This window comes from Amphiprion ocellaris, chromosome 10 (assembly GCF_022539595.1).
Source record: "Amphiprion ocellaris isolate individual 3 ecotype Okinawa chromosome 10, ASM2253959v1, whole genome shotgun sequence".
Lineage (NCBI taxonomy): Eukaryota > Metazoa > Chordata > Actinopteri > Pomacentridae > Amphiprion > Amphiprion ocellaris.
In genome coordinates, this window is record NC_072775.1 from 14,220,153 (window position 1) to 14,240,361 (window position 20,209).

At 42.9% G+C, this 20,209-nt stretch overlaps 1 protein-coding gene across 2 annotated transcripts; it reads left to right on the forward strand.

Moving 5' to 3' along the window:
• The first annotated feature begins 3,365 nt into the window (after positions 1-3,365).
• On the forward strand, positions 3,366-19,839 carry onecut3b (one cut homeobox 3b). 2 transcript variants are annotated; one of them, XM_035950796.2, is made up of 3 exons: positions 3,366-4,782; positions 9,535-9,623; positions 14,822-15,051. In XM_035950796.2, the coding sequence occupies exons 1-3, from the start codon at positions 3,702-3,704 to the stop codon at positions 14,918-14,920; spliced, it is 1,269 nt and encodes a 422-aa protein (XP_035806689.1). In that variant the 5' UTR covers positions 3,366-3,701; the 3' UTR covers positions 14,921-15,051. The 2 variants fall into 2 exon arrangements, with proteins under 2 accessions (XP_035806689.1, XP_035806688.1); XM_035950795.2 differs by lacking the exon at positions 9,535-9,623 and having other exon boundaries at positions 3,368-4,782; positions 14,822-19,839.
• Positions 19,840-20,209: the final 370 nt, after the last annotated feature.

Consider the following 20,209-nt stretch of genomic DNA (forward strand, 5'->3'; position numbering starts at 1 on the left):
CATTAGGTTACATATAAATGCAAACAATGTGGCATCAACTAGCACAATATTTGGGTTACGTTATTAGTGAATTCAAAACAAAAAGAAACATAACTGTATTTACCGAAAAGCTCTGAATGCTTAAAAAAATAGCTGCTTTTAAAAGGAAAAACTCTGCTTTTTGTTAATAATTTTACATATTTATTAAAGTGTGTCTAGGAAATAACTGTGCAAACTCTAAAATTGTGTTTGTGAATATTATGGCACAGGTTAAAGATTTTTTATTTCTGTTTCAAAACCAAGTTTGTTGTGGTGCCTCACAGCAGACAGTTTGACCTTTTTGTGTGTTGAACCACCTCTTCATTTCAAGAGCCAGACCTTTCTTCTTTGTTTTTCCATAAATAAGCTGCAGAGTCCTCTAATGACGCTGGCAGAGCACTTCAGCACATTTGGTGACCAACAGGAAACATCTTGACTGCTTTTTCTCGGTTTCATTTACCTTTTTGCAATAGGCCCATTTTGCCACGACACCACCTTTTCTTTCTGTCACATGCAGGCCTGTATGATAAACAAGAATATTTTCCACCGTCACATTTTGGTTTTTTTGATAGATGGATATAGAGCTGCTGCATATGAAATTTTAATTTAAATATATAAAATAATTTCCTGCACAGATGACAAACATATATTGTTGGTATATGTAAAACTCTGCAACTTATTTTAGGACAAATTCAGATTTTAAAGCATTATTGATAATATAGGAAACACTGTGCATTGCACTCTGAAAATCACCTTCATACAAAAATGTGCAGTTAAATGGTTTTGTCTAAAATACACACACTCTCTCTCTCACACACACACACACTGTCTACTGCTTTAATTAAAGCCTATTGCATTCAGAAAAGCTCCCAAATTAACCCCATAATCATATTTTAAGCCTCGTTGCTGCACCGCATTCTGTCAATTAATATAAATCAATAAGGAAGAAATTTCTGTATTTTTCGATAAGATAAATGAGAGGATTTTTATTTTATTATTATTTTTTTAATAATCGAAATAAAGTCTTGCCTTTTGTGTTAAGCAGCTGAATGAGAGGCCGGAGAGGGTAGATTAGGAGTGAGATCCAGCGGCCTTCTGCTCAACAGATAATAAAACAGCCGACATTTATTTTTCCTACATATCTGTGGTGTCAGAGACGTTCGTGCGCTACAGGTCGAAGCCGAGTCGCTGAAACGATCCCACACAAATGCCTCAGTGTTTAGGAAACGGCACCGAGCGAGGCTGAAGTGATCGATGATCAATATATCGAAGGCTGGGCTCGATATCTGAACTTTAGGGAAAACAGCTTAACCGCGGAGCTTTATTATATCCAGAAATAACCGTTTGCGTGGATCGACTTTCCGTTTTCTTTTATGTACTGTACTTTGCTAAAATGATTGTTTACCCATGGAGCTTAAATGTGTTTAATAAAATAAAAAAATCTGCTGAATAAAAGTTGAAAAACTGCAGTTAAAAGGCTTGATTAGTTTTTTTAAAAACTAAAAAAAAATCACGTAAGGCTGGTGTTGGAAGAGTTGAGGCCTGAAGCTCACAGAAATTACATTTACTCCAAAAAAAAGTGTGTGTTTGCACCCATTTCTTGTCTGTTAAGCATCCTATTTAATTAAAAAGAAGAAGCTTTAAATATTAACCTGTATTAATAACATAGAATTTCTAAACGTATTTCCATAGGTTAATTTTATTTAGATTAAAAAAATCGGAAAAAAAGACGTTTTTGCCTTTTGCAACAAAGTTCAACATCCAATAGGAAATAACATGAATATATAAATGATTCAGTTCTGTCTTTAAGTGGTAAATAATACATCTATATTTTTAAAAGATCACTATTTAGTTAGTTATTTGGTACTTTGGTTGACAGATGTCACAGCTGAATTAAAAGTCGTAATTTTTTGAAGACTAAAATAAATCAGTTTTATACTTTGAGCAGACTGCAATGCGGATACAGAATAGAAATATCTGTATTTTCGATTTGTAGCCTAATTTCTTAATTGGCTCTGTACAGCAGACCAAAGTCACTGAGAACGACAGTAAAAATCCATGAATTATATATAATAATAATAACAAAGATACGTCAGTGGGGTCGCAACGAACTGGCACAAAAGTTTCTCAGATTTCCTCAGACTATTGAACGAACACACACACACACACACACACACACACACACACACACACACACACACACACACACACACACACACACACACACACACACACACACACACACACACACACACACACACACACACACACACACACACAGAGGGAGAGAGAGAGAGAGTCAGATTAAATGGGGCAGCATCTGCATATCGGCTGGATGCTTGAATGAAGCGGATGGTAAAAGCATCAGTCACCGGCACCGATCTGCTCCTGCAGCTGTCCGAGTGTCCATTTCCTTCTTTCAGTTAGTGAGCAGAGAGATTATGGACATGTAGCAAAAAATATCTGCCCGAAGTCAAATGTAGTTTCATGTAAAATTGACAATAACACGTCAAGACAGCAGCTTATTATGATTATTACTATTCGTCGTAGTAAGAAGTTCCGCAACACTTTACAGCTTTACATCGTAGTGATCCAAATTTTTGATTCAACGTTAAATTACAGCTGATACCTCTCAAAATCAGGCCTTTATTTTGTTTGTTTGTTGCATAATGTTCCTCCATAAATTCTAGTAAATTAGAAGCTCACTTCCTCCTCATCTGCCGCAACATCTTTTATAACTGTTTTATTTTTGAGTGCACGATATGGAATACGTAGCAGAATATTATTTCAAATCTACCCTCTGATGGCGGTGAAGTGCGTTTGTTCTGTCTCTGGCCTGCAGCATTGGGATCCTAACTTTGTGACCTCCTTCACCCCCCCTCCTCCTCCCAACCCCCCCTAACCGGCCTGCGCCACGTCATTAATCTCTGTCAATCAATACTTCGATCAGGTTTATCACTAAGCGCATAAATGCAAAACCATACAGTCCGTGGGAAAACAAAGTTTATCTGTAAGGAACTCCTGCGTGCGTAAAACAGATACGGACTGTATTTTACGCACATCGCTCGTCAGGACATCACCTGTCTGTTTCTGTCACACGTGCACAGGTACGGCCCGGATACGCGTGCGCACATCTGCTCACATCTAAAAGTCATCTTCGGCACTTGTAAGTTCACACTTTCAAAACAATAAGTAGATGCAAGTTAAGTTGGAACACAGAGATAACCAAAGTTAAAGGTTCGAAAGCCGCGTCTTCCCCCCACTGAAGAAGACTGTTTAGAAAACTCTGCTCGTGCCCGCCCCACGTTTTAAATACACTGAGGCGCGCTCCCATCTCTCTGACACGCGGCTCAACCTGCTCTTAGTGGAAGCGCTGTTGGACCAGAGATGAGATATAGCCCTGGAGAGCTCCCAACCACATGAATGCATAAAGCGCCACGACGCCGCGGAGTCGCTCGGTTCTGAACCCGCCTCGGAAACAACAGAACTTCTCTTCACCGCACCGGATCGATCGGAGATTTTCCTTTTAATCAATGGATTGGCGTTCAAACGGGTTGGTCATTTTATTGCTCCGGGACGGCTAAATAAGGGGTAAAGAAAGAGCGCGTATTCCTGAGTGAGTGAGAGAGGAGAGACGGGGGAGAGGGTGGGAGGGAGGGACAGGGAACGTTTATCCTTCAGCTATGGAGCTCACCATGGAGAACCTTCACAGCGTCTCCTCGCACTCCCAGGCGGGGGACCTCATGAGCTCCCCGCACGCTCGGCCGTCGCCGTCCCCCAGCTCCACTCCCAGAAATCTGGTCTCGCACGCTCCCGGTGGGCGGTCAGCCATGGTCTCCGGTATGGCCTCGCTGTTGGAGGGGACTGGCGGGGACTACCGGACAGACCCGTCTGCGTTATCCGGACACCTCCATCCGTCCATCAGCATGTGTGAGACCGGGATGAGCCTTAGTAACACTTACACCACCCTGACCCCCCTGCAGCATCTACCTCCGATATCCACCGTCGCGGATAAGTTTCACCACCCGCACTCCCACCACCACGCTGCCGCCCATCAACGACTCTCCACCGGGAACGTCAGCGGGAGCTTCACGCTGATGCGGGACGACCACCGGGGGCTTACCTCCATGGGCAACCTGTACAGTCACTACCCCAAAGAGATGTCCGTGCCCGGGATGAGCCACGGCTCGCTCTCCCCGCTGTCCAGCGGGCTGGGCTCCCTGCACAACTCCCAGCAGCCGCTCTCAGCCTACGGTCCCAGCGCGCACCTCTCCACCGACGCCAAGATGCTCTCCCCGGTGTCCGGCTTCGAGTCCCACGCGTCAATGCTGTCCCGAAGCGACCAAGAGCACTTGGCCAGGAGTTTAGGGGGCCACGGCCACGGCATGATCTCCAACCTCAACGGCATGCACCACCACCCGCACAGTCACCTCCACTCGCAGGCGAACGGCGCGGTGATGCTGGGGGACCGGGAGAGGCACGGCCACGGAGCCAACCAGGGAGTATCAGGCTCCGGCATCCAGGCGGAGGAAATCAACACAAAGGAGGTGGCTCAGAGGATAACGGCCGAGTTAAAGCGGTACTCCATCCCGCAGGCCATATTCGCCCAGAGGATCTTAAGCCGGTCGCAGGGCACCTTGTCAGACCTACTACGGAACCCCAAACCCTGGAGTAAGCTCAAGTCTGGCCGGGAGACCTTCAGGAGGATGTGGAAGTGGCTGCAGGAGCCCGAGTTCCAGCGGATGTCTGCGCTCCGGCTTGCCGGTAAGGCACAGTCCCATGAGTGTTCTTATTTCACATTAAAACAGTGTGAGTTAGGAAGCAGCCCGGTCACCTCCCACCGTTAGATCCTGAGTAACAACTAAAACTTGCGCAGAAGAGGCCTAAAAGCTTCAGCACCACGGACAGCTCAAGTGCGCAGAGGCACAGCGGCTTCATCCACAAAAACCAACTGTATCCTGATTCCCTAAAACCTTAAACAAACACAGCCAATGCACAGAAAGAACAAATCTATTAGCATTTAATTCTAACCTCTAGAAACCAATAACATTATTGCTTTGTGTACATTTGCGGGCGGTTGTAAACTGAATTTGCAGGTCTATATTTTTGATCGACACATAGCAAATCGCGATTGATTCACAATAAACCTCGAAATAGTTTTCCTCCCTCGACGCCTGTTTTCCGTGCCCAGCACACACGCAGGGCAGAGATGGAGGAGGAGGAGGTGTGGGGATACTGGGCACAACTAGTTGCGCGGGAGAAAGCGGGGTGACCCCAGGCTGCCTGATCAATACTCCAGTTCCCACTCTCCCTTTTAAATGTGGCACACGGATCAATACTCGTATCGGGAGCTGAAAGACGCAATAACCGCACGGTCTCTCCGGCTTTTCATTTAGTACTCTGTAGTAAAAGCTCTAAATTTAGAACACGGACAGGTAGGAAACGCATTACTGGTGTGTGATTCTGTTTTTTTTTAAAAAAAAAAAAAAAAAAAAAGGACAAAGGTGTTTCCATTGTGTGAAGTTAGGTGACCATAAATTTCATCATTTCATTGAGTTTTTTTTAAATTGATCATATTCTCCCATCCATGCAGCAACCCAAACTTATGTATTTACAGTTTTTCTTTAAAAGAACTTCAAATACATGAAATCTACTATCGTATAATCCAAGTCCAGCCCTGCCGATGTGATCCTCCGGATCTATTTCAAAGCAACCTTGAGCTGCACGAACTGTTCTGATGAAATATTGATTGCAACTGGGGTGGGGATTGGTAACATGGACCAGTATAAACAGGAAAAGAGAGAGAAAATACACTTTTTGAAGCTGTAAAAACACAAAGGAAGAAAAAATGACCATATTTTTTACTTCATTTTTCCTTAAAATTGCACTTTTTACATGTGATTTTTTTCCACTGCTGGTTTCATAACTCAGAGGAGCAGAACCAGCAGTGGTCCTACTGGGTTCAGGGAAGCATAATATAGTCCAGAAGAGTTAGAAAATCAACAACATAAGACATTAGATTTAGAAAGAATAATGCAATGTGTTACAGATAGATAGATAGATAGATAGATAGATAGATAGATAGATAGATAGATAGATAGATAGATAGATAGATAGATAGATAGATAGATAGATAGATAGATAGATAGATAGATAGATAGATAGATAGATAGATAGATAGATAGATAGATAGATAGATAGATAGATAGATAGATAGATAGATAGATGAGGATTAGTAGCTGAGGCTGTGAGTGTCATTAATAGTGTTGCTCTGTCCTTTCAGTGTTTGCCTGGCTTTGCACATAGGAGATCAATAAGGCTGTTTCCCCTTCCCAACCCCCTTCTCTCCCACTCCCTGGTGCTCTCCACTCTCTGTTTTTCTTTCTCTCTCTCTCCTCCTCCTCTCTGCAGCACATGACAATAATATCACTAATCTTTCACTGGTTAACCTGGCAACAGGCAGGCAGGTTGTTTGGCTTCAGGAGATAGTCAAAAACAGAGAGAGAGAGAGAGAACACTGACCAGAGGACAAGGAGAGGATGAATGAGTGTCAAACAATGCTGCACACAAAGCCATTTTCCATCCTTCCCCTCCTGCTCTCCATCTTTGAACGCCTGTCAAACTTGCCTCGTGCCATGAAAGATTAATATCAGTTTCTCATATTTTCTGAGGAACCTAAATGGGCCAAATTGGAAATGTACAAAAGTTCAGTCAAACCGGCTTAAGTGCAAAAGCGAGAAAAGCAAAACTGACATGTGGGAAAAAGAAAGAGCTTGCAGGAGCCGGGAGATGCCATTGATCGAGGGCAGGCAGGTTTGGGCTTTGTGTGAACAGCCAGATAGAGGCAAGGTAGTGAAAGGATCAATACCGACCTTAATAATTGATAAGTATAAGGGAGACAGAGGCGAGAGGGGAAGGAAGAGAGAGGCAGTGTTAGCGCTTGTAACAGCATCTTCTAGGTAAGCAAAGTCAAATCTGTGGTTAACAGCCGAGGACCACACAGCAGTCTTCCTGCCTAAACACCACGGCAGAGGGTGTGTAAGTGGTTTTGAAAATCGCTGTTTACACCCCGAAACATCCTCCGAAATATCAATAGCAGCACATCTGACACCAGCAGGGGTGATGTAGACTTCCAGGGCTGAGAAAACTCACATCTGAACGTATTTATGAGGCCTAGAAAAGAAGCCTGGCTGCTGATTTTTGTAACAAAGGAACCGCCGATATTTCGGCTTGAAATCAGAGCAGGAGGACTGATATTTTGACACAAACATCAAAAAGAGCAGAGCCGGAGAGAGTCTTCCAGTGGACAAAAGGCATCAGAGCATCCAGCTGCCTATCAAGATGTAGTAATGAGTGCTTTCTGCTCATGTCAGCGAATCCTCAAAGCAATCCAAGGTTGTGATGTCATTTGATTTTAAAGGTTGCTATGCTTTATGGGGTTTGTAATGCGTCTTTATGGAGGCCTGCGAGCACATTTCATTGCGTGCATGCGTGTACATGCGTGTACATGCGTGTACATGCGTGTGTGTGTGTGTGTGTGTGTGTGTGTGTGTGTGTGTGTGTGTGCGCGCGTGCGTGAGTGAGAGTGCCTCCATATGCACGTGTGTGACTGGGTTATAGAGTGTGTCTGCACTATACATTGTTCAGGCTTATCTGACTCGCTCTGAATCGGTATTGATTTCCTCTCTTCTGCTCTCTTCGGCTCCCTCATATTCTCTCTCTCCTTCCTCTCCTCCCTCCCTGCCTCCCCCCTTCTTTCTCTCCTGGCTCTGTACCAGCATCGGCAAAGCAGATCTTTCGCCTTCCAGCCTTAATTCATTTCTGCTCTCTGGTCATCTCTCTCTGGAGCAGACAGGACTCATTTTGCATAGCCAGTGCTGGCACACCGCTGTCAAATATTTTGACACTCGGTATGAATGAGAACGAATGTGCTGGGAAACCTACAGGAGAGACACGAGTATGAAAACGCTCTAAATACTTGCAGAGCTTCATGCAAACTGCAAAACAGCCTCCAGGCAAATATTCAAAATGACATAAATTAGATATTTGTGGCCTCCATTACAAGCTAATTCCATATTCTATAGTGTTCCAAATCATTATTTCTATCTAAATATGAAAATATAGCTGTGTGTAGGATGGGTTTTGTTGGAAAATGGATGAAAGTAGACAGTAGAGGTGTATTATATCCTGCTTTTGAGCATGAATCTCTTTAGTATCAGAATTAAAATGTATCAAAACATATTAACAGATAGTAATTTTCTTGATTTGACCCATCTCTTAAAGTTGTCAATTTAGAATTTTCAGCACAGCTTTTCTTTGTTGTTTACACTTTGGATGACTATTGTTTCCTCTAATATCACATAGCATCACACCAACAAAACCCTTAAGTCATTTTAAATTAGCCAGGAATGAATAACATGCTGTTAGGTTTCTAACGTCATCATAAATGAACTTACTTCAGCATTAGAGAATACCTGTGTGTGGGTGTGTGTGAGGTATTTTTAGTGAAATATTACCACATATTTTTTTCCCCATTTAGTTTCTTGTAATTATTGGTCACGAGGGGAAACCGACACACATTTTTTTAATATAAATTAATAATTAATTGTCGAATTAACAACTGTTGTTTCTTAAGAAGTGATTATATAAAAATAAATGTATTTTTCGTTAAGTTCAAATTTTCAAAGTCACTGTGCAGTCTGTCGGTGTTGATAGAGATGTGATTCAGACCGAATATATCTGAATATTTCGCTCATTGTTGCTCTCGTCAAATTAAAGGCTGGCACTTTCAAAATTAGAGCATTAAAAATAAACGACAAATATAAATCTAGTATAACACATTCCTTTGCACCAAAAATTCTGATTATTTACATTCCTTAATGACATATTTTATAAAAGAAATTCTAGCTAATAGAAATGGAGCATGATTTTATTTTATAACAACCTGCTTTTTCTTTGAAACTTTCCCTCAGTGGTTCGTTTTTAGTTTTTCCTCCGTGTTTAGAGTCACAAAATCATACGCGAATGTTAGATTGAAGCCTGTGCTCTCTGGACAGAAATTTTCCATTTAATTGTGAGTTGTTTAGTGCCATAAAAACAGAGTAAAAATAATTAAGATTCACAGTTTGCTAAGGAAAAGCGGAGAGGTATGAAAACAGCATTTAGCGCGAAACTCGCAGACGGTTTATAGACTACAAGCCGATACCTGAGAGGCTGTAAAGCTGCCGATCAGTCGTCTCAACAGGACAACACACAGGCTTTAAAACCGAGAACGAAACGACAGCTTTCAAATAACCCAATCCTGATCAATGGAGAGTATCTTTAAGGATGAAGGGACGGTTTGGTTTCCAATCCGCCGCTTGTGTTGTTGTTGTTTACGGGTGGCATCCGGGCGTTTTTTTTCTTACCTACTTCCCAGCAATGAATAGGCCTATAATATGATCAATATAATCAATAAGCGTACATCTGAGAGGTGTGACAGAGAGTGATTGACACCAAACTGTTTCTCGCCTGCAGTAGTCCGTCCAGGGCGGGAGAGGGCCCGTCTCACCGCACACAAAGCCCGATCTCATCCGTCCGTCCAGGCGTCGACTAGCAGCAGCACGGTGCGGTTAGTTCACCGTCTGCCCCTCATGCCCCATCTGCACGCACACACACACACACACACACACACACACACACACACACACACACACACACACACACACACACACACACACACACACACACTCACACACTCATTCACACACTTTGAACACCACCACTGATGTTAACTATGTGTCAGATTGTAGACATGTCATAGAGAGAAGTAAAGAAAAGAAACACACATTTGCATTGTCATTTCTCCAAATCAGACGATAAAGATAGATCCACTTATTGGCTTCCAGAATCTCACTGTGATACCCTGAGGAGATGATATCTGAGGAGCTCATGTTTCCTCCTGCACATTCAACATTTCAAAACACAGCAGACAGAGTGTCTTCAGACAGAATCCTATTCATAGTGCAGCTGTTGTGTAACTCCAATCAGCTGTTTTCGTATATTAGTCATAGTGGGAACTTTAAAGCCCCCTTCACTTCCAAATGTGTTTTATCATGTTGTTATTCCACTTCGGATGCATGTGCAGAGTTTGAAACTGGACGGCTGTTTCCACATCCACCTGCTGAAGGAATAAAGTTTCCTCCTGCTCAGCTTAGATCTCAGTTTAACACATGGATGCAGTATCAGGATTTAATGCAGAGGCCATATTGCTGACATACTGAGGGAACAGAAACTGGAAACTGAATTTGCAGCTCAGTTTGAGTCGGATTTGCGATATAAAAACAGAATGATTTCATGTCATTTTAATTATTTTTGAACTTTTTTTTGTAGAAAAGATGTAAGACTGCTCCCAACAGAGCATTTTTCACATCTGACAACATGTAAATATAGGTCTCTGATCTTGTCAGTCATTGCTTGATGTAGAGCCACAGCAGTCTCTCATGTGCAACTTAACCAACTAAACCCAACCAGCACACTACTGCCCTTTCCCTCTTCATATATGCTGCAGCAGCCCGGCCTGTGTGCACACTGCCCACACACTGAAAGGGAAACGCAGAAACAATAGCAGCCACTTAAGTCATAAAGCAGAGCTGCTCTTAAATGAGGCACAAGTGCCACTTAACATGCTGAACAGCCAGCGAGTTAATCTTTGGATCGGTGAGAGGTTGAGATTAAACAAAGTGGCGGTTGCCTGATACCTTTGGCGCCGTTGACACCAGGACATATGAAAGAGGCGACACGAGCAAGTGCCACTTGAGACCGCTGAGCGCCACCGCTTGTCTCTTCAGAAAAGCCCATTTGGTAATGAGGCAACTAAAGATAGCCCATAACGGTTTGGTTCTTGTCTCTAGAGAGGCGGCTTTAATGAGCAGCTCCCTCTCTTCCTTCCCTGTGGTCCTATCCATTGCTGTGGCAGGGGATGGTCAGGAGGCCAGAGGAGTCTCATTTGAAACTGACCTATTGATTATCTGAAATATGTACTGACCAGGCCCAGGCCTTGTGCTAACTCCCTGGTACCATTGGCGAGGATGGCGGCTGTGTTTTGCTCCCTCTACAGGCCCTGCTCAGTTCCCTTTTGAGCTGATGGAGGAGAACCAGAGTGGTGTTGGCATTGTAAAATGGCCGGTAGCACAAGTTGTTCGAAAACAGGCATTACATATTAAATTATCACTATATTAGCACTAGCATTCAGTCATTACATTAGGGAGTATTGAGTTTGGTTTGAGACAGCACTTAGAGAGCCTCGAGGAGATTCTGGCATGGCTGGGCCCTGAACCAATTGAATAAACGTTCCATGAAATGGTTCTGAAGTGCGGATCAATCAATATGGGGGCTATCAATCTGAGGGCAAATTAAAACAATTGAGAAAAACAACAAGAGGAAAACAGTTGAGGAAGTGGAGGTAGGGATGGAGTGATGTATCTGCGGAGGCTCCGATGTGGGGAACAAAGATGTAACCTGCACTGGGGCTGAGGAAAAATATCTTTGCAATTATGCTTCGCTTGCAGTAACAAAACATGAACAATGACAACGCATGCACGCTCACACACACACAGGCATGCATACACATGTGCACATTCATATTGATCCCCACCTCACAGTCAAATCTGTTTACTGCTGTTGTCTAAACCTGCTGTAAAGTCATCAATCATTTGCATACACCACCTCCACACTGCAGCCAGCCTTATTTATCCTCTCTCCCTCCTCTCATCCTTCCCTATTTTCTCTCCAAACAGTCACCAAGCCTGGCATTAATATAATTCCGCTGCTTATTTCAGTCTCCATTGTGCACGAGCACTTAAGCATTCAAAATGCAAAAATAAAATAGAAATGAGCAGTGATTTTCTATCTGAGAGTCAACCCTTATTCCTCCTCAGAGCTCCCAGACTGGATGTCTGCCACTCTTCTTTTGCGCCACATCTCCTTTGTTCTTCCACAGATAAACAATTTCTTCTCATCTGTCTGTCACAAAGCGCGTTCGCGAGCCATGCTCCCTAGTGCGAGTCGCGCGCACACGTCTACACACACACACACACACACACACACACACACACACACACACACACACACACACACACACACACACACACACACACACACACACACACACACACACACACACACACACACACACACACACACACCTCGCTCTCGCGGATCGATGGGGATCGATCGGGTGGGGAAGGGAGCCCTGATTACTGGACCACGTGTTCGGGAGAAAACCGCGGAAAATCGATCATTGCAGCTTTTTAGGGCAGCAGAACAGAACAGACTCCCTCCAGTCTCCACAGCCAGAGCCGAGCCTACTGACGGTGCATCCAGCCACGGCAGACCGCTTCTTTGTCAGCATTTCACATCACGCTCCTCCAGTTTCAGCAAGACACACAGACCCTCAGGCCAGACACCCTGCCCACCATAGCCTCTTTGTTTGAGGGGATTTCTTTATCTTTAGGCGCAGAAAGCTCATTTATTGCCACCTGTGCTGACAAATAAATGTTCAGCAACTAAGGTAACATTAAATGTGTGTTTTACTGACAGTGTGTAGATCATTCATTAGGCCCTGCAGGTCTGAGACTCATTTCATTTCCTCTAGTTTCAGCTCATGGCGCCACACTTTGAAGATGAACTTGTATGATTTCAGACTTGCTTGACATTCATCCAATTAGCTTCCTGAATTCTTTTTTTCAGGTTACCGGAAGTATGGACAATTTAGTTTCTTTAGTGTAGCGTTCAAGGACAATTCGACATCTAGGTGTTCACATCCACCTGCTGTAAAGAAACTGAATCCATCCACAAAATATATAATAAATATGAATCTGTTAGTGGTGGAAAACTGAACTGTTGTCTGACTGTATAAGAATGAGCTGTTAACAATCGAGTCTTAAATCTTGGAGTGTTTGTGAACAACACACCAACAGAAAATGTGCACTGTAAAAAAACAAAAGAAGAAGAAGAAGAAAAAATAAAGAAAAAGGAAAAATATAATATTCCTGCACCTGGGAACCCAAAAAACACTGTAAAATAGCTGAAAATAACTACCTCACACTAAAACAAATTTTTCATAAGCAAGATACATTTTCTAGCTTTAATTTAATATATTTACATGTGTAAAAAACAATGAAACTACCTGTAAATATGGTGAATTATTTTGAAATGCAACGAATCCGGCTTTATGCTGCTTTAATGGGCCATTATTGGTTGGGTTTTATTATATAATTTTATGAAAAAAATTTAAATAATTTCAGAATACTGATTTTAAAAATAGGTATTCTGTTTCAAATAGCAAAAAGAGAAAAATCTGCTAATTTTCTATCATGTCAAGTATAATATGAGTTTTTACATCTAACTTTACATCGCAAATCTTATGACATATTTTGTTCACCTATAAAATTGATGGATGTACCTTTAAAAAAATGTAAAAATCTTTTTTTCCCTAGATTTTTGCAATTTTATTTTACATCTGACATTTAAATTCAGTCTATTTGTTTTAATATTGACATCTGTTCATTTAAAAATGCAGGGAAAAAAGTAAAATATAAAGGGAAAAATTGTACAATTCCAGATCTGACCTGAAAATTAAGACAACTTAAAACTCCCTGAGTTATTATTGATAGACAACAACATCCTGCTGGAAGGTAAGAAATCAATCTAAACACTTGGAACATGTTCAGCTACTAACAATAAATAATATACAACAGTCAGAATATTAAAAATCACCAGCATAACCATAAAACGATGCCAAGGTGGTTTAAAACCCCAAAGTTCTGCTTTAGAGGAGATTCTGTTGAGGCTAAAATCGTCAGCCTCAGCATCTTTCATTTTTGACTTTTAGTGAAAGTGAGGAAACATTTCAATACTGCTGTCTCCAGTGTTGACTCCCAAAGGTATTGCTTTCAACATCTCTGCTTTTCTATTCTTTCTTTATTAACCTGTCTCTGTTAGATGTACTTTTTAATTTATTTATTTGTCTTTCAAATGTCCCTTTCTTCCAATATTATATGTAGAATTTAATCCTGGACTTCTCTTTGAAGCCAATAGAAGCTGTTTGGACACAAATAGCAAAATTTGGCATCAAACTATTAGAGTTATGACAACTTCTAATAAAATTCTGTTCAATCAGCAAACTACACTGAGGGATTAGTTTTCACTCTACAGTCAAAAGTACGTTTAATTACTGGTCTTAACAGTAGTTGTCCAGGCCTGTCAAGATAAGGGAGGAAACTTGAAATCCTAACCTCTTGGTAAAGAAAAATTTTGCTGTCAAGCCAATTTCATGAAGTTACTTCAACCTCAAATTGCTTTTAAATCAGCTAATGCAGGGATTTGAGTTTACATTACACACAATGTCAGGTTAGTGCAACATTAGTATGTCAACACAACCTATTAAAACAATGTTTGCAACTTAAAATGTTTATCTAAATCAACAAATTGGACTTAAAAAAAAATCTTGCACCAATGTTTTTAATGGAGTAGTGGGAGTAGTTGATGCTCTTGGGATGACTGAGAACCTGATATTATATCAATTACACTTCACATTAAATAAAGCACTAGGACTCTCAACACTTAAACACACAAAAACACACCCTTTCCCATTTTGTTTGTCTTGTTTTCTTTGGTTCCTTCCTGTATGTCATCACCCCCCCAGTAACAAAGATATGTGTTGAACTGATTGCAGCTCTCTTAACCACCCAGTTCTGCATTTTGTATTCAGCTTACATGATGACAATGATGAAACTTACCTCTCCTCTCCTTCTGCCTGCAGCCTGTAAACGTAAGGAGGAGGACCGAGGCCGAGAGCGCAACCAGGTGCCAAAGAAGCAGCGACTGGTCTTCACCGACCTGCAGCGTCGCACCCTGGTAGCCATCTTCAGAGAGAACCGGCGCCCGTCCAAGGAGATGCAGCTCACCATCTCCCAGCAGCTGGGCCTGGAGCTCTCCACCGTCTCCAACTTCTTCATGAACTCACGCCGCCGCTGTCCGGACCGCTGGGACACAGAGGAGCACAGTCACGGGGTGCACGGCCACGGCCACACGCACACGCCCCACGGAAACAGCAGCAGCAACAACAACAACAACAACAACAACAACAACAACAACAACAACAACAACAACAACGGCGCCTCACCCATCCAACCCGGCACCTCCTCTGCCACCACGTTCTCCAAGGCCTGACGCTGGCTGGCTGCAGAGGTTTCATTCACTTCAAAGCAGTGGGCTCAGATCGTGCAGAGCTGCTGGGTGTTTAACTGCAGACCTGATTCATCTGCGCAAAGTGCTGAGGACTTGTGCAGGTGAATCGGATCTTCTCTCTATGTGTTTTCTTTTTCTTTTCAATCTGAATGTCATGCGTATATGGGGCTAACTTCAAATCCAGTAGCTTTAAGAGAGTTTCCCTCAAACAATCACACGTGGCTCTCCGTTAATCCACCTGAAAACCAAAGAAAACCGCCCACCGCACTGTGGGTCTGCGTTGAAGCCTTGAAGAGAGAGCTTTCTTCCCCCCTTTTTTTGCTTCAGGGAATCAGTAGCTTTAAGACCTTGAGCGGTCTTCACAAATCAGCCAGAAATCAGACGGCAGGTGTATCTGCTGGGCTGATTGATGAGCTGCGTTTCTGTGTCAAGTGTCTGTGAAACGCTCTCTGCGGGTCCCAACCGCACACCACCTCGTGGCTCTGCATCGTTGCATGCATGCGCGTGTGTCGTGCGTGTGCATGTGCGTAAAAGTTCACATGCTCCATGTGCTCCAAGCTCGTAAAAATTCCCCTGCAGTAGCTCAGCCCCGCTCCACGTCAGAGTAACAGCGCCACCTGCTGACCATTCAAACCAACACGTGAACATGCCTCGTTCATGTTGTAGTTTCAGCTTCATATCTCCAGCAGGCCGAAACATTACAGCCTGCAGTGTAAATTTGTATTAGGACGCACATAAAACACGACATACGCAAAAGTGTCGCCCTGCAAACCCCAGACAAAACACTAAAACGTGGTCATCCTCACACCCTTTGATACATATTTGAATGTCCGTCTCTTAAGACTCATTGTATGGCTGCCTGCATAGACTGTGTAGCTGCTTGAGAGGTTATTTTCAGGTTACAAAAAGGAGAACAATCAAACAGGGGACGACGCTGGGCTCATTAGAGAGCCTTGTCCTCTAGTATAGGGAGCGATAGAGGGAGGGGGGGTCTGCTCTGTTCTAGTGGCCAAACACAGAGGTCAAATGTCACAATATAGGATCCCGAGTGCCAATGACGTTTGCCTCTTTATGATAATCAGAGAACAGACGCAGGCCTCTCCGTCGCCGTGCGCCCCGCTGTGTCTGGTCTGTGTCATTACAAACTTCAAACTGCGAGCACTAAACGGGCACGTCGCCTGTTCCATACCTCAGAAAAACACTGATGTGATCAACGTGAAACACAATGAACTGTAAATACTCTTTGATTTCATCTCTCTTTCTCTCCGACTTATCTATTCTCTATTTATCTACTCTCTTGCTACCCCCACCCCGATGTGTCTTTCTTTCATTTCCTCCCCTCCTTAACTATTGATGCGGGTAATAATAGTACCATAGACACATGGTTTCTCTCTCGTGACTATTGTGCTATGTTGTGCTGAAACTATATGTAAAGAAGCACCTTGTCGACAAAATGTAAAAATTTAAAGATCGAAAACAAACCAAAAAAAAAGACAAATCAACATGTCATAGACTGATCCTATGCACAGACAAGGAAGGGATACCACAAGTGACAAACTGTGCATATTTGTGAACACCTGTGTGAGCGAATAGATGGACTGTCTGGACGTGAAGGACCTCTTCCTTGATCTCTAAACTTTGACCTCTTTGAACTGGACTGTCGCTGCATTCCTCTGCTGATGGTGTTCTTTGGTTACCATGAGAACCGCCTCATTTTCTTTGTGTCTTTTTGAATTGTTCTTATTCCTGTTATTTATTTTGTGGGCAAAGCCACTTGTTGTGTAGCATCTTCTAGCGGGAGATAATCATATTAGAGAGGAGACAGGAGGAAGAAGGGTTGCAGCAGGGGAGGCAGGAGCATCAGAGGCCCATCATGAGACTGGAAGGAACCATTTAAGGTGACATTCCTCCATAAACTGCTCATTAAGTGGTGCACTACAACAGATTTCCTGATGGAGGTGTCATTTAGGAATTCCTCCAGGAGTCCAGAGGGGGGGGAAACTTTTCAGTGCAGATTTGTGAAGTTCAGACCCGAAGCAGAGAGTTAGCGGTGGAGACGTTAGCGTGTGTTTGTGTGGCTACCTCACAGAAAAAACGCCGACTGTGACACGGCCATCAATACCAAAGATACTTCAATCCTGCTGTGTTCACACTGGATCAAACACACACACATGCAGACACGCACGCAGAGTCGCACGCAGATGCAGACGTGCAGGTTTTGCACTTCCACAGAGCAGTCACGCTACACGGCAAACACAACGGGGTGTTTGCTGTGTGGGAAGAGTTGAGTGCCTTTTTCCTTCAACCAGGGGTTGGACTGCTCTGATGACACACACACACACATATATGAACACACACATGTTCAAAGTGAACGGAGGGCACGCACTGGGTAAAGGGGTCCTCATGACATTAAAAAATAAGTTTTGTTCTGATTCAAAGAGCACCTTTTTTCACACAGAGAGGGGAAAAGATTGTTTACTCTCACCCTTTTTGTTGTTTCTTTGGATATCCTGGTGAGACTACAACTCACAGAGTCCTCTCTATGGTACACACATGCACACACACTCCAGCCAGAGATATTTTTGTGTAATTTGTAATCCGAGTGTAGGTGTGTGTGTGTATTTGACTGTTTACAAAGCCCCCCTACTCTGTCTCATTGGCCTTCCTCTAAATTGAACCGACGTTACTATCAACCAATGAGGAATCAGTGCAGAAATTTCTCCACCTTCCGTCTCGTAAAGACACATGATGCCCACTGGTGACCCCCGCCCATCCAAAGCCCTCTCCGCTGGTCCCTCTGTCCAGGGTAGCATTACAACAAGGCAGGCATGTGTAGACAATTCATCTCGATATACCTCAAAATCTTTATTGTAAAGGTTAATGTAGTGAAACAATAATGACAATGTTTAGCAATGAGAGTGACACTGAAGTCACAGCAAAAATGATTGTTCTGGTTATTTATTTATTTATTTAAAGGAGCGTTTGAAGTGTAAGCTGTTGTATGATTTCAGCATCTTTTGAGTTTATTTATGTTTGTAGATTTGCACGGTGTCCTTTTTTGGAAGTAATCGAAAGACTGGTGCAGAAAATGGCATAAGGATGACATTAAAAGGTAGGAAAGGATATAATATTGGTAGGAGAAGAAAACATCTGAGAAAAAGATAAAAACATTGCATCAAGGACACGCTCATTTCAGTTTTGCATCACTTTTTTTTTTGGGCTAACTTTGTGTTTGAAGATTGTCTCCTGTGTGTATTAAAGTGATTCCCATATTAAAAAAAGAGAACCAATCAAAGCACCTCTGTCATTAGGGGTGGGATGAGCGATTCTTTTATGCATGGATACTATATAAATGTATATAAACAGCAGGATGAACTGTACCTCTACAGGTGGAGGAGAGGGGGAGAAACGGGGAAAACAAACAACTGGGTTTTGGTTTCCGAATAATCTTTACATTCTTTTTGGCTCTGTGTCTTTTATGTGCTGTTTGTATAAAATCTGTGTATTTGTACGTGTTTCAGGTTCATTACTGTGTCTCTCCCCTCCTGTTGTAACTCTTCCCTTTGTGTGTGATAAACCCCAACACTTCCATCTCTGTATCGTTACATCATGCAGGTTTGAGTGTGAGTTTGTGTGAGTTTCATTCCAGCTCATCTGTTAGTCTGAATTTGATCGGTCTGGGATGTTTGTCTGCCTTAGGAGCCGGCCCAAGCTTAAACAGACAGACAGACAGACAGACAGACAGACAGGCAGACAGACAGACAGGCAGACAGACAGACAGACAGACAGACAGGCAGACAGACAGACAGACAGGCAGGCAGACAGGCAGCTGACATACGGCTCCTTCCTTCCTTCTTTCCTTCCTTCCAGTGCATCAAAATGGCGTCATTTGCTTATTTTTTTTTTCTCCTTCAGACAGACCTCAGAGCTCTGGAAGCCCCAGTGTCGATGTTCTCTCCCTCTTCCCTTCCCGATCAATCAATCAGAACCAAGTGTCTTTGTGATGGTAGAGACAATCAATTTCAAATAGAGCAGAGGCGAAGAAAAAAAGAAGAAGAGGGAGAGAGAGAAAGCGAGTGATGGAGGAGGGCAGAGAAACTGACTGGACAGGAGAGATGGGAGGAAATGGGGGAGAACGGCTCTTGGTGTGTGCGTTAGTGTGTGTTTGTGTGTGTGTGTGTGTGTGTGTGTGATCACCTTTGACCTCTGCAGAGTGACCTTTAAGGTGGAGGCCGAGGCTTTCAGGACCCTCCCCCGGCCATGAAGGGGTGGCGGTGGGGATCTGACTTGTTAAGTGGACATCTAATCGAAGATGTTAATCAAATGCCTGCACACATATATGCACACACGTACACACACACACACACACACACACACACACACACACACACACAGCCGTCACACACAGAGCCTTTCTTCTGATCTTCATCTCAGTCGTACAGTCTGTCAGTCATGTTGTTCTGCCTTCAGCCTGTGGAGGAAGAATCGAGTAATAACTGGAACAAATAATACACTGAGTGAAAAGCAGTATGGTTAAACTGTGTGTTTTGACAAAAAACAAATAAAGAAACAAGCGATTGGCTGACTGGCTTTTCCTTTTCTGTGTGATGGTTTCCTACTGTGGTGCTCTGTTGCCATCTGGTGGTGTGAAAACAAAAGTACGTAGACACCTTAGTCCCTATGCTTTTGTGTACTGTCACATAAAAATATATCTTAATACTATAGAGAATTTTAGAAGCTCCACCACCCTCAAAAAGTTTGAACAGAATCCAAATAGATGGTCTTCAGCTTTAATTGGGATTTTTGATATTTTATGACTACTCAAATAGAATTTCTAGACATTTTATTTCACAACACAGAGGTTTAAATTCTAAAAGATGGACCAGCCTTTTTTTTTTCTTTTGTAATTAGTCTAATTTATTCGGGTTTATATCTAAACATACTGTGCCTTGAAAAAAGG